At 38.8% G+C, this 14,758-nt stretch overlaps 1 protein-coding gene across 50 annotated transcripts in view; it reads left to right on the top strand.

The window, feature by feature from the left end:
* Mlip (muscular LMNA interacting protein) overlaps nucleotides 1-14,758 on the top strand; it is a 241,799-nt gene that overhangs the window by 117,294 nt on the left and 109,747 nt on the right. For 12 of the 50 annotated variants that reach the window (XM_029481438.1, XM_029481429.1, XM_029481446.1 and 9 more), the window contains one exon: nucleotides 4,189-5,658. The exons of 27 other annotated variants lie outside the window; for them this stretch is intronic. In XM_029481438.1, the coding sequence (XP_029337298.1) occupies nucleotides 4,189-5,658 (1,470 nt within the window). Of the gene's footprint in view, nucleotides 1-4,113; nucleotides 5,659-14,758 lie in introns of all 50 variants that reach the window. 11 more of the 50 variants (XM_029481434.1, XM_029481428.1, XM_029481437.1 and 8 more) reach the window with 1 other exon arrangement.

The following is a 14,758-nucleotide window of genomic DNA, read 5'->3' as shown; positions in this document are numbered from 1 at the left end:
GCCCCCGGAGCTCGTGTCTCTAGTTGCATATGTATCAAAAGATGGCCTAGCCGGCCATCAGTGGAAAGAGAGGCCCATTGGTCGTGCAAACTTTATTTGCTTCAGTACAGGGAACACCAGCAATGCCAGGGCCAAGAAGTGGGAGTCGATGGATGGGGGAGTGGGTGGGGGAGCAGGTGGGGAACTTTTGGGATAGCATTCGAAATGTAAATGAAATAAATACCTAATAAAATAATAATAATAATAATAATAAAGGTGGTGAATTAAGGGTTGGAGGAGAATATTAACATTGGAACAGTTTCAGCGAGGAAATGGAGAGAAGCCACATTCTCAAACAAACATACAAGCAAACACAGCCAAAGCATATAAAGTCCAGCTGAAATGAAAGAACCCCTGGTGCCCTGTCGTGTTCCCAAATGCTGCTTGAGAAAGGGACCCAGTCTCCACCTGTGCAGATCTTTTGCATTTTCACCTTGTGCTGCTTTACAGGGCATGGTTGTAAATCAAGTGCAGTGGTGACAGTTTTTCTTTCAGAGCAGCTTTGGGTAGACAATGGCCAGGAATGTAATGCCAGTTAGTGGGATTAAGAAGGAAGATTTTTTCCAGAACATTGATTAGAGACCAAGCTTGCTAGAATGTTAACCATATTCACAAAAATGCTGAGAATGAGGAAAGTACTGTCAAAACCTAAAATGGAAAATAAGAAAGAGGATGAGACTCAAGGGAAGGGCCATGTAAGAAGGGAAGACTGTTGGTTCACAGTAGCATGGATAACGTCTTGAGCAAAGATTGAGTAGATTATAAAAGTTCAATTTAGTGATGAGTTATATGAATTAAGCTAGAGTTAGGTATACGGGAGTATATTATGTCATTGATTCAGATAAGAAAGGCTAAGAATCATCCTGATAGCGTTAAGTACATGCCTTAGAAAGACGAGGATCAACCAGTAGGTAGAAGGCCACCTTTCTATGATACAGTGATTTGTGTGTTAGGGCAATGGGGCATTTTTCTACAAAAGGCTGTTGGGGGAGGCTGTAGTTGTGAAGGATCAGCATCTGGCCATGTCTGTATCTCAGAAAACTGAGCAGTCATGTCAGCGTTGACGTCGATACTCTCGAATCTCTTTCACACGTTAGAAAGAGTGAATGTGTAAAGACACAGTTAACGTTAAATTTACTAAAATGACTTGCAAGGTAGCTCTCTAATAGCATGGCCATTTAAAGAACGTAGGGCCTCGATGATCCTCGATGCAGTGATTGAGTTCATCTACCTTATGAGATCAGCACACTGAAAACACTTCCTCTCAGTAATAGCTCTGACACTGCCACCCAGCATCGAGGACCGTCTTTTGGTCTTTTGAGAAGAGTGTCTTGAGAATGAATGAGTTTGGAGGAAGCCTGTGGTCAAGGGCTCAAGGAAGTGAGCTTCCTGGGGACAATCTCAGTCACTACTACAAAAATCTTCAGACAGTGTGGGAGAAAGAAGGAACACAGAGTAGTTATCCATGGGGAAAGATGAGAGGGAATACTTTGTACATTTCAGTTAAGTTTTCCATTGGTGGTGCAGGCAGTCGGAGGTTAAATGAAGGGCGCATTCCAGATTACTGACTGGGCATTTGATGAACATCCCTGGTTTCTACATGAAATTATTAATTTACGTCTTTGGTTTTTTTTTAAAGAAAAAAAATAAAAATAATATGAACTCAGGAATGTGTATTTTTTAAAATTAAAGGTGAATCTCTTTTATAAGTCTATAAATTATGGTGCTACACTTAATTAGTGTTGTGTAAATTAGAATAGTATTAGTGTAAATTAGAATAACATTATGGAACATTTGGAAATTACTAATGAGCATTCTAAATATAATAATAAATAGCTCCTAAAATGTGTGACAAAATTCGGAATTATTATTAGAAAAAAATATCATGTAGTGGAGTAGGTATTAGGGAAATAGCAGCCTTTCCCTTGAGGAAGCTCAGAGAGGCCTTTTTCTTTTATTAACACCTAAAATTAGGAAACTATGTTCTTAACACTGGTAATTTGGTAACTAATCAAGAGAAATTGATAGTTCATTGCATATATTGAAGTTCTTTAAAAAACAGCATTATTCGAAAGATAGTTGGATTCTGGTAGTAGTTAGTATTAATTTACAAAGTATCTCTAGTAAATTCTAACAGGTTTTCTAAACAGGGTACAGTTTGCAGAAATATCCTGGACACTTGAAATGTCCCCATTCTTCTTGTGAGGAGAAATCAGTCATGAGGAAGAGTAGAGAAAATATTTCATGCTTAAAATACACACATGTACACTAGCATGCAATACACACACACACACACACACACACACACACACACACACACACATTTGAAAACTAGGACCTCTGAGTGATTTCTTTTTAACATTAAATGTGACTTCAATTACAAATTATTGCAAAACTCCAAATAAAATGTTGTCATCTTTTATAACAGAAGCCTGTGTTGCCCAGTCTGTGATGCTTGCATTTAAGCATCCTCCCAACTATGGGAATGAGTTCCATAAACTCCAGCTAAGCAGGGCTCCTTCCAAGATAAACTGTATGGGGATGATGCGGCTTTCTCAGGTTGATTAAATCAGTTCTATTTCATTTCCCATTTTCACTGAGGTTTTGATATTCTGGACTCTGTCAATGGTTTCAAATGTCATTTATGTGGCAAAATTACATGTTGATCTTCATACTTATAAAAGAAATACTTGGGACATGTTTGCACAGAGGCTAAGAATCTCAGGATGGAATGTTTGATTTTGTTAGATTTAAGTGTTTTTAGGGCTCAAGACTACATGTTATGATGGCCATTGCAGGAGGTCTCTTTAGAAATTTTTTCCACATCATTCTGAAAAAAATTCTAAAATATGTTCCTACCTACTGATAAACTTATACTAATTTAAGTTTATAGACATTTTCCAGCTATTTGATATATATATGTATATATATATATATACACATTATATATACACATTATATATACACATTATATATATATATACACACATACATATATATACATACATATATATATATATATATATATATATATATATATATATATACACTTTTTTGGGTGACTCATCTCTCAAATTCACTAGTTGTGCATATTTTTATTTTATAGTCTGATAAAATCAAACTAATAATTTTAAAGTCTCTGTTTAAAAACTTTGGCATGATTTCAGCATTTGCCTTAAATTCTGGACTACTTAAGTGGGGCAAGAATACAAGTACAAGCTATCTCTACCTTAGACAGGTTATGGCAAATATTCTTTAATCAATTCATATTTTAAAAATTCCTCCTCTTTTGATGTGGGATTGTCAGTTGCCTAGTTTCAAATGGATTATAAAATATTCTGTACTTTTCCCAGGAAAGGGAGCCCATTGATTATAGGAGATTCCACACCATTGGCTATGTGTTCATTAAGTTATTGTTGTATGTTCATTCTGGCAAATACTTGAGGAAAATAAGCTAAAGTACCCCTTCTACTTTGGATTTGATGTTAACTCTCAATTTATCTTGTGTGTGTGTGTGTGTGTGTGTGTGTGTGTGTGTTGGTGTTAGGAGCTTTAGTCTTTGAATTCTGGGCACCTTTTCAGGTTCACAATATGTATGAGTACATATTCCAAGTTCTTAGAGCGTTAAGCAACTGAAATACATAAATGTTTAGGATTCTAGTCATTATCAAGCCATGGTTTAAATTCTTTCCATGGTAGAAAATCCATTTCATTTTCCAAAATGATGACAATCTTTTTAGACTACACATTTTTAGATTACACATTTCCAAGTTAGGGCAACTATTTTAAATATTGTGAATTATTTTTGCAATAGAATTATGAAGACAACTTTTATATTGATTTTGTTTCAGGGAATAAATGGGCTGCAGAATGTAATGCCTAACAGTTCAGGTCTTATTTAAAATTCAAAGACATGTCTCATTAGTAAGCATACATTCCATCATTATTAATGGGGGCTTAAAATCGCATTTCATATAAAACTAGTAGAAGGACTGTTTGCATAACCACACTGAAAAGAATACCTTGATAATTTCATAAGTAATGTCTATTTAAATCTATCTTTCTTTCCTCTAGCTAATTTCTCCCACTACCTCTGAGCAGCTCGCTCATAAACCACCTGCTTTCTCCTTTGTTTCTCCAACTAATCAGAAAACACCACCTGTCCCAGCTAACGTCAGCGGAGCCACTGTGCTACGGGAGTTTCACACTCGCAGGCTGGATGTCACTGGGGCCTCTGAGGAAGAAACAACTACGTATTTTCACACTACTGCTCACGATTCTCCCCTTTCTGCATGGAAGGGCGCTTCGACTTTAGTATTCTCTCCTTCCACTCAACTGTCAGGTTCTAGTTTATGTGGCTCAAATGTCACTGATCACACACGTGGGCTGGCATCGGAAGCACAGAAGAAAATGTCCACTTCGAATGTCCTTAATCCCAAGGAAGATGTGAGAACCTGTCCTGTGCCTGCCTCTGGTGCTTCTCTGACATCACCCTCAGCTTCCTACATACCAGTCCGTATTGTCATGCACTCACTGTCCCCAAGTCCCAAACCACTTACCTCCTCTTCCCATGGCTCTTTGTCTACTGTCTGTAGCCAAATGTCATCCAGTGGAAGTCTTTCAAAGTCAGGGCTGAAGTCCCCAGTACCCTCTCGGCTTTCTCTCCTCACCGCTATCCTCAAGTCAAACCCTTCTCACCAAAGGCCTTTATCCCCTGCATCCTGCCCGACCTTCTCCCTTAATTCCCTGGCTTCTTCTACTCTTACACTTGATCAAAAAGTAAAGCAAACTCCACCCACACCTAAGAAATCTCTCTCAAGTGGCTCCTTGACAACGGGGTCTACAGAGCAAGAACACCAGGCTTCTGCAGAGAGCTACCAACCCTGCCACCTCCCTTTCTTTTCCAAAACTACTCCACTTTCTCAGGCACAACCCCTCTCTCCACTAGCACTGGCCAGTAGCAGTTGTGCTTCTATGGATATAGAGAAAATACCAGGAAGCACACTAAGGAGCAATACCACCTCACCCCAATCACAGACTGATACATTCAGTCTTGCAGATGTCCCTTCTGTCACACCAGTCTTGTCCCCTCTTTCTTCTTCCAAGGGCAGAAAGGATGGTGACCCCAGGACTCCAGAAAAAAACAGGAATATTTGCATACAGCCTTCTACCTTAGCTTTGACACCGCCTGTTGATGAGAGCTCGGCCCTTTCCTCTTCGGGGAAAGGTTTCCACCCTTCCCCAGCCCTCTCAGACCTGATAGACAGATCCAAAAGAGCGTGCTCCCAACAACACCCAGGCCAGCAGCCAAGCCCTTCAGCTCTTCCGACTCCTTCAGTCTCCAGGGCTGGCTCTGCTTCTCATCCCCATTTGGGGTGCTCCATTCTCCCTCTCGAGAGTTCACTCACCCAGACACATCACCCTAGTCCTTCAGCACTGCGCACAAGTTATGGGAGTGCTACATGTCCTTCAAGAACTGGGACGCCGGAAAGTACGGCATCCAACCACAGCTCACGTGTTTCAACTCCATCACTTCCTGTCTCTCTAACAAGAACCAAGGAGCTGTTCTCGCCTTGTGCCCTGTCCATGTCAGCAGGCCCTGAAAATAAGAAGCCCAAGGTATTTTTTTTTTTTGGCTTGTTGCATGCTTATTTTGAAATATAGGGTGAAAGTCAATAATTATTATATTTATCTTATGACTGTGACTTTAGGAACATGCACACACATACACACACACATATATACATATACATATACACAACACACACAGACACACACAAACACAGACACACACAAACACAGACACAGACACAGACACAGACACAGACACAGACACAGACACACATACACACATTTAAAAATTTTGGGGGTCCTGGCTTGCAGCTTTGTTCCCAATTAAAAACAGATAGCATTTTACAGTATGCTACATTTCTAATCACTTAATAAGAAGGGTCTTATTATCCATAAAACTATGTTGTACTGAAAGGATTAGTCAGTAGACAGGATTAGTATTAATGTATATAGCATAGGTCTAGGCTCATGATATACCCAACACCAGTTTGAACATTATCTATTTCCTTTGTCTTTGTTATTTATAACGATCACCTTTCTTTCCCTCCTGCAAGGCTGATTTTTTTTTCATTGCTCCCCTGCTGCAAACTATATCAAATTGGATTTTACTCTATACATAAGACAAAATGGAATAGAAATTTTCTTTATGTGCAAAAATATTTAATTTACGATGAGCACTAAATATTTAACATTGTTCAACACAGAGAGAATGAACAAACAGAATAAAGAAAAAGAAATAAGAAGAAGTACTGCTGGTTTTTAAATGCTCTGTTGAGCAAGAGTATGGAACAGCATCGATTTAATACGAGACCAGAAACATTTGAGGAGAGAGTCCGTAATTCAGTCCTGCTGGAGCAGACAGTCCTACTCTAGGGCATGGCAGCTTTCCCTGCATTCTCAAAGGGCTCAGGAATGGATCCGATTGCCCTTAGAACTGGATAGTTGTTAAGTGAGTGAAATAAAACCGTGGAAGTGCTGGTGTTAGCAGTCCACGGGACTTTCAATTCAATATATTTAAATAGTACAGTTTCTAGGCTTTGCAGCAGCATCACACAAAGTGAGCTCAGTACTGTTATCACCAGGTGATGAATGTAAGGTGAAGGAAGCAGAGCAGCTCAGATGATATTGTTACTGGCATTGTAATACATTTCAACTGAAAAAGTAGGCATTAGAAACAGCCTGCTTGCCACCATGCTAGCTTTCTTAGGAGTCGCTGTGATCATTTTAAAGAGAACAAAGAGGTAATTATTTATCTTGAAAAAAAATCTTGTTAACATTTAAATATAGATGCATGATTATGAGATTGGTGTGCCATGTACTAAAAGTTGTCATTCTAATCATTTTTCTGAATTTGTTGACTTGTTATTTTCTTAATTTAAGATAGGTTCTCCCCATGTAGACCAGGGTGGCCTTGAACTGGAAATCCTTACTTCTGTTTCCCCAGTGCAGATGTGCACCCCTATGTTCTGCTATGGAGAACCATGCTTTAATGCTTTATTGATGTTCTGGCTTGGTTTTTAACTGCTGTGATAAAACACCATGACCCATCGCAGTGTGGGGAGGACAGGGTTATTTCACCTTACAGTTTACGGTCCACCATGAAGAGATATTGGGACAGAAAGTTGGGTAAGCACTCGGGCAGAGACCAGGGAGGAGTGCTACTTCCTGGCTTGCTCCCCTGGGTTGATCAGCTTGAGTTTTATATATTCTAAGATCCCTCCCTTTCCAGAGATGGTGCCGTTCAGAGTGGGTGAGCCCTCCCACATCAATTATTAATAAAATAAAATGCCTCACAGAGTTGCCCACTGGCCAATGCGATGGAGGCATTTTCTCAGTTGAGATTTCCTCTTCCCAGATGACCTGAGCTTGTGTTGAGTTGACAAAAACCAGCCATCCCTCTTGCCATCAGTTACTCTTGAGTTACTCTTTACCCTTTGGGAAAAGTTATTTCACTAGAGGAGCTTGTTCAAAGGGGTTCTATTTGTGCTCCAGTGTGCTTTGTTCACATTGTATCTGATCATGGATACAGTCAGTGTTTGATGAGGATGAGCCTGAAAAGCCTTTGATAAATTAAAGACCTGTATGGCAAAGACCTATTTTCCCTTGGTTTTCTTCATACTCTCAGTTTTGAAGAATTTTCAGCACTAGCTTTCTTTGTTTAATTTTCCTGATTTCTAGTTAAGGAAATTGTAGCTTATAGATGTGTTTGTTTAAATTGGTGACCATGAAAATAACAAGAACTATTTTCCTATCAGTCAAAATATTACTGTACTCCTTTTTTTAACCAAATGTTATAACACACAAATTCAATATTTCTGCCAAGAAGATGTCCCTAAGACATCATCTTCTCATCTTTAGTTTTTTATTTCCTTCTTATTTTTGCATTTCTATAGTTTAAAATTAGACAAACCAACACACATTTTATTACAAACTACCCTTCTTGGGAGTTCTGTCTTGAGTATAGAAATTCATTCAAATTGACACAATCAGAGGTGAACTGCATCCCAATTTTGTTTTTGTATCTGACTGTTTTGTTTAAATTGGTGCAATTTTTTCACAGAAGGAAAGGATGAAGTAGACAAAAGCTCTGAGATATCAAAGAATTTATTTGCTTTTGTGAGTTGTTTCTTGCCTCAGTCCTTCCAGGGTGGTACAAAATGATCAAAGAAGTAAAAGTATGTAAATAAGCAAATAAATAAATAAATAAATAAATAAATGGATAAATGTTCAGATTTATTTAAGCTTTATGTACCAAATAGATAGGGGGTCCTCAAACACAGGTACTCAACAAACTGAAACAGTCATGCCTAAAAGAAATCAGTTCAAAATCTGGGTTCTACCTAACTGTCCTTTGATATTAAAATAGATTGGAATGTGTAGCTAAATTTCGATAAAAAAAAAAAATGTTTGAAGCCCCTTTGTCGTTGTCCAACTTGTATTTCATTAATATGGGATAATTGGCATGCTAATTTTAGGTGTTGCTTTATTATTAAATATTCTGGTTTGTATTCATGGCCCTGGACAGGATGGACAGCTCCCTGAGTATTCTTTGCCAACTTCTGCATTGTTTGAGACACTTTTCCCCTTTGGAAAATGGGGATTCAACATTCATCCAAGGTTGTGTTTGGTTCCAAATATAATTCATTATCATTTTTAAAAGTGTTTGATTTTTTTCCCTCCTAGTGTGCTGCCATGGTATTTCACATAGAATTGGAGAGTCTATTATATTAACATCTCATATAATCTAGTACTCACTGGAAATGGTTTCAGATTTCTTCCAAATGAGTGCTTCCGATGGTCTGGCTTAAAGCTATCTGGACTCAGCTTGTTTACAGGATCAGTAGGAGCTTTCACTGCTTCATGAGGCTTTATAGCCAGGGTCCTATTTATTAAATTCTCATTCCTTGAAGGCATCAAAACATTTCCAATTTTGTTATACTGGAAACTTGGTGCAGCAGGCAGGAAGTGGCTCTCCGCATTTTGTAGAGCCAAGTATGACTTGAAAAAGGAGTGATAAGAAACATGAGCTAAAAAACTAATCTGGGTCACATTCAATAAGCACGCACTGCCGTTCTATATACACTTTGCTAAGAAAAGTTAAAAAAAAAAAAAGAAGCAAAGAAAGCTTACATTCTGTGGTGGAAGAGAATTCATTTCCCGCATTTAATGTCCATTAACTTCTTAGAGGGTGGAGTGTAGTATGGAGAAGAACATAGCCCAATGAAGTCACTACAGAAAGGGGCTATGTCTCAGATCTGTGTCAGATTGCTGGAATAGGTTTCTTTGAGAAGTTATCATTCAAAGAGGTGTGTGATGAAGATAACCCCGGAGGCTAAAGAGTTCTTGATTGACAGGTAGAGGAACAGTCTGGGAGCAGGTACTGGGGCTTGTAATGAGCAAGAAGATGCTGAAGGTGTGCGTGCGCGCGCGCGCGCGCGCGCGCGCGCGAGAGAGAGAGAGAGAGAGAGAGAGAGAGAGAGAGAGAGAGAGAGAGAGGAGGCTGGATAGCACATTCTATGCTGAAATTCCCGATCTACTTTAAGGAAGACAGTAAGCTTGTGTTTTGTCTTATTGAAAGTTTTAAATTTTGTTTTTGAAAATTTAATGTTTTGAAACATTTCACACAAATACAGTATTTACATTGTTTCACATTTCTCACCCCTACTATGACTCTTATGTTCCCTCAGTCCCTCTTAAATTAATGATATCTTATTAAGTATCTATCTATCTATCTATCTATCTATCTATCTATCTATCTATCTATCTATCTATCTATGGGTTTAGGGCTGACTGCTTGGGTTAAATACATACCAGAGGATGTATTCCTGAAGAAAACCATTGCTCTCTCTCGGTAACCAGTTTGTTACCAGTTGGATGTAGTTCTTTGTTTAAAGTGTAACCCTCTGATAATTTTCCCAATCCATGTTGTCATGCTGACTAGTATTCTGACAACCACATTGCTGATATTTCATGGGAATGACTTCCCTGTCATGTCAAGAAGATACAGTTTAACAGCAGCCATCCTCTTCCTCTGGCTCTTACAATCTTTCCACCCCTTGAGCCTTAAGATGTAGAGGTTGCATTACAGATGTAGCAATTGGGGTTGAGCCGCGCATGATCACTTACAGTCTGCATTTTGACTAGTTGTAGATCTCTAATAGCTTTTATCTGCTTCGCAGGGAGTTTATTTGATGAGTGGTGAGAGCTACACTTCCCTGTAGGTATAATAATACATAGTTAGAATACATGTAGAAATTATATTAGTTTAAGAAAATGGCAGTTGGTCTATGACCCTAGGGTTGTTGGCTAGGTTTACAGCACCAGGCATGGATTCTATCTCTTGAATGAAAGCCAGTGTCTACTTAGATTACTGCTGGTTACCTCCTGGATAACACTGCCACTGTTGTGCCATTGGGGATATCTCACTTGGTTGGTCATTAGTGAGATTTGTAGCCTATAAGGCTGGGTAGGACTATTGGTTGCTTTTCTCCATTGGCCGCTTCCATAACACCTTCGGATATTATGAGTGTTGGTCTCAAAGATGATGCTTCTAGTTCCAGATCAATTCTTTCAAGAACTATGTCTGAAGTGTGTATGGTCTTCCTCAACAGGGTTTTATTTTCAGGTTCTTGAAAACCCTTGATTAGCTAGGTGATACAATATTGATTGGTGTATAAAGAATGGAATAGACAAGGATAGACAAGGAAGTAAAGAGACCTTGGAAGGTGATTATAACTTTCTAGATAAGACATGGTCAAGCATAGAAGAGAAAGTGAAGGTGTTTGTCTAGAGTTTGTAAGTTGTATGACTTTTAGCAATCATCAGACCCACGGTATGGGATGTTAAGCTACTACATTTTATGACTTCCTGTTTTTACTCCTTTTCTGTCACTATTATTTTTTTGCACACTTAATAAGTTTTCTGTGATTTTAGGGGCCTAATGACTCCCATCATTCTCCTACCCTTATTTCCTGTATCTTCCAACTCAATACTGAGTATTTTTCTGTCCTATTTCTTTGATTTTTCTCCAGATGAACCCTGAATTGTTCTTAGTGATACATAATTTCTATGTGCCAGGTGTTGACAAAAGCTTATTTTATTCTAGGGGAGTGCTTGCTTTTTAATTGTGGAGTTATTCAATTTAATTCAAGAAGAGACTTTATATTTCTTTTTGACTTTGTATATGTGTGTGTATTTTATGTAATCTTGAGTGTAAGTGTGTGATGCAATTTCTATTTATGCATGTATGTATGTATATCCATGTGTGATATAATCATGTGTGTATGTGTGTACTCATCTTTTATGTACATCTGTAGGTTAGATGTTGATACGATTATATCTTTTTCAATTGCCTCTGTACCATATATTTCGTGACAGGGTTTTTCATGGAATTTGGAGCTCACCATTTTGACTAGATAAGCTGGTCAGTGAGTCCTTGGGATCTGCTGGTAACTGCCTCTCTTCCCAAGTGCTGGAGTTAGGGAGGTGTGTAGTCACACCTGATGTTTTACATGGATGATGGGGATCCAAAACCCAGTTCCTTCTGTTTGAATAGCTAGAACTTTACTGAATGAGCCATCTCCTCAGCCCAGAAAAAAACTTTTTGAAAGAAAAAGACAATGAAGAAAAGAAGACAGTAATCCAAGTTCCTAACTTAAATGTTACAATTTCACATCTAGAACCAAGATAAGGCTTGGTGTGGAGATATATACCTTTAATCCAGCAATCACTCTGAAGGCAGAGGCAGGCAGAGTTCTGTAACTTCTTGGCCAACCAGGTCTGCAGAGTAAGATTATGTCTCAAATAAAAGCAAGCAAGCAAGCAAGCAAACAAACAAACAAAATAAAACAAAACAAAATAACAAAACCAAAAAAGCCCAACCAAACAACAACAACAACAACCCCAAACCAAAACCAAAACCAAACTAACCCCTCCCCCCGACACACACTGAGAATAACAACAGCAATAAAGAAGATGACCTTAGAACTCTAGCAAGTTAGAATTGTCTAGTGAAGTGTTTGATGGAGAAAAAGGGATCACCAATGAAGAACAAAGTTTGTGATTTTTCATGTTCTTTGGGTTTTATTATAATCTTCAGTTAAAACTTTAGTCAGATACTCATATTGGCAAAGCATGTTGCCCATTTGTTCTGTGCTAAGCTAGTATTAAGAATAAGATAAAAATAAATAGAAATACAAAGTATCTCTGCTAAAATACCTAGCAGATAAATAGGTGTGGAAAAATATTCTAATGAAGTAAGTTTTATATATTTGGGATATTCAAAACACAGAAAGGATAAGTCAGCTATAGGTAGAGTTTCTGTGAAGAGAGGTGTGTAGACAAAGTTTGTTAGCAGCTACTTCTCCCAGATGATCTGTTAAACACAGGTCTTTATAGGTTTTGATGGTTCTTCCCTGACTGGAACATTCTGGTAGAAATGCAGACAGTCTAAAGAGACATTTGTACCCCTCTTTATGGCTATCAAACTACTGAAACAAGTATTCTAAAATATATGGATTTTCTCAGGAATATCATGCTGAAAGAAAGAAAAGACAGAAGTCATGCTGCCATTCAGAAGGATAAATTTTCTCTGGGAAAAATTTCACACAGTTCTGAAACTTGTCAGAAAAAACTTGCAGCAGAGACTAGAGTTCAAACAATGATGGGTAGGCCACATCTGGGCTAGGACTACTTAGTTCTGTATATACTCCTTGTTATTTGCTTAAGTCTGAACTTCATGGCAAGGCCCCAAAGATGGACTTGGGTACCACGGGGCATCTTGTTTCATTTCTAGTATGATCACATTAAATAAATCTTTTTCATTTTTTTCATTATTTCTTGTTTGTTTAATTGACTTTTAAGGAGGTAAGGATGTAGTTTATCTTGTCAGGTCTGCCATGGTCCAGGGTCTGTGCCCAGCACCTGCCGTCATACGAATTCTGCCTATTCAGTTATCAGGATCATTATAGATTGTAATGCCCAGCATTTTAGAAATAATATGGAGGGTGTGTCTCTGAGATGAGGTTGACTTTTTATCTCAGATCTTATATTACCAAAATAAAGACTGTAGTAATTTGGGTGTAGTCCTGGAAAACCAAGAAGTGAAAATTTGATTCAGATTCTTTTCAAACTCATAAATCTAAAGAAGCTGATCATTGTAATGAGAATCTACTCAAAGAACCCCATGTTGTTGCTAATAAGGGGTTCTGCTTCTGAAACTATAACCATAGATCCAGTTCTCAATACCCATAACCTGGTGTATCTTGATATGTTATTGGCTTTTATGACTGGCTATCTCTTTGACCCTACTGATGGTGATTTTTGTAACATCACAGGCTATAATTCAAGTTATCTGCTATTATCTTCTCTACAACAGTTTAGATTTATACCAAAGATTTCAGATTTATACCAATGAGATTTGCATATTATGTAGAAGTCTTGGAATGTTGGGAAGAAGTAAGTTCCATATTAGAACAAAGAACTCAGCTTTTGCCTCAGGATTGGCGGGAGCCATCTTGGTTCCGGGACTCCGCTGAAATTAGTCTGCACAGGTGAGAGTGTGCACCAAAGAAGCTGACAGCTTCTGGGACAGGCGGGAGCCACAGAGCTTCTGAGGCAGCACCCTTTTTGGGCTCCAGACATTTGGCCACCCTCCCGGCCAGAGGACAGGTGTCTGCCAGGCCCGGGAGGCTTTTGCCTCAGGATCAGCTGGAGCCATCTTGGTTCCCGGACTCTGCCAAAATTAGTCTGCACAGGTGAGAGTGTGTACTACAGAAGCTAACAGCTTCTGGGACAGGCCAAAGCAACACAGCTTCTGGGAAAGGTCCTGCTTTGGGCATTCATCTTCAGCCAGAAGGAGGTCCAAACACCAGATATCTGTGCACCTTCCCTGTAAGAGGAGAGCTTGCCTGCAGAGAGTGCTCCGACCACTGAAACTCAGAGGAGAGAGCTAGTCTCCCAGGTCTGCTGATAGACGGTAACAGAATCACCAGAGGAACAATCTCTAAACAGAGACAACTATAACAGCTAACTCCAGAGATTACCAGATGGCAAAAGGTAAATGTAAGAATCTTACTAACAGGAACCAAGACCACTCACCATCATCAGAACCCAGCGCTCCAACTTCGCCCAGTCCAGGGCACCCCAACACACCCGAAAAGCTAGACCCGGATTTAAAAGCATATCTCATGATGATGGTAGAGGACATCAAGAAGGACTTTAATAACTCACTTAAAGAAATACAGGAGAACACTGTTAAACAGGTAGAAGACATTAAAGAGGAAGCACAAAAATCCCTTAAAGAATTGCAAGAAAGCACAACCAAACAGGTGATGGAATTAAATAAAACCATCCAAGACCTAAAATGGGAAGAAGACACAATAAAGAAAACCCGAAATAAGGCAATGCTGGAGATACAAAACCTAGGAAAGAAATCTGGAACCAAAGATGCGAGCATTAGCAACAGAATACAAGAGATGGAAGAGAGAATCTCAGGTGCAGAAGATTCCATAGAGAACATTGTCACAACAATCAAAGAAAATGGAAAATGCAAAAAGAACCTAACTCAAAACATCCAGGAAATCCAGGACACAATGAGAAGACCAAACCTATGGATAATAGAATTAGATGAGAATGAAGATTTTCAACT

The sequence above is a fragment of the Mus caroli genome, chromosome 9 (genome assembly GCF_900094665.2).
Source record: "Mus caroli chromosome 9, CAROLI_EIJ_v1.1, whole genome shotgun sequence".
In the NCBI taxonomy this organism is placed as follows: Eukaryota; Metazoa; Chordata; class Mammalia; order Rodentia; family Muridae; genus Mus; species Mus caroli.
Note: the sequence above shows the minus strand (reverse complement) of the source record. Positions and strands in the feature narration are given on the sequence as shown.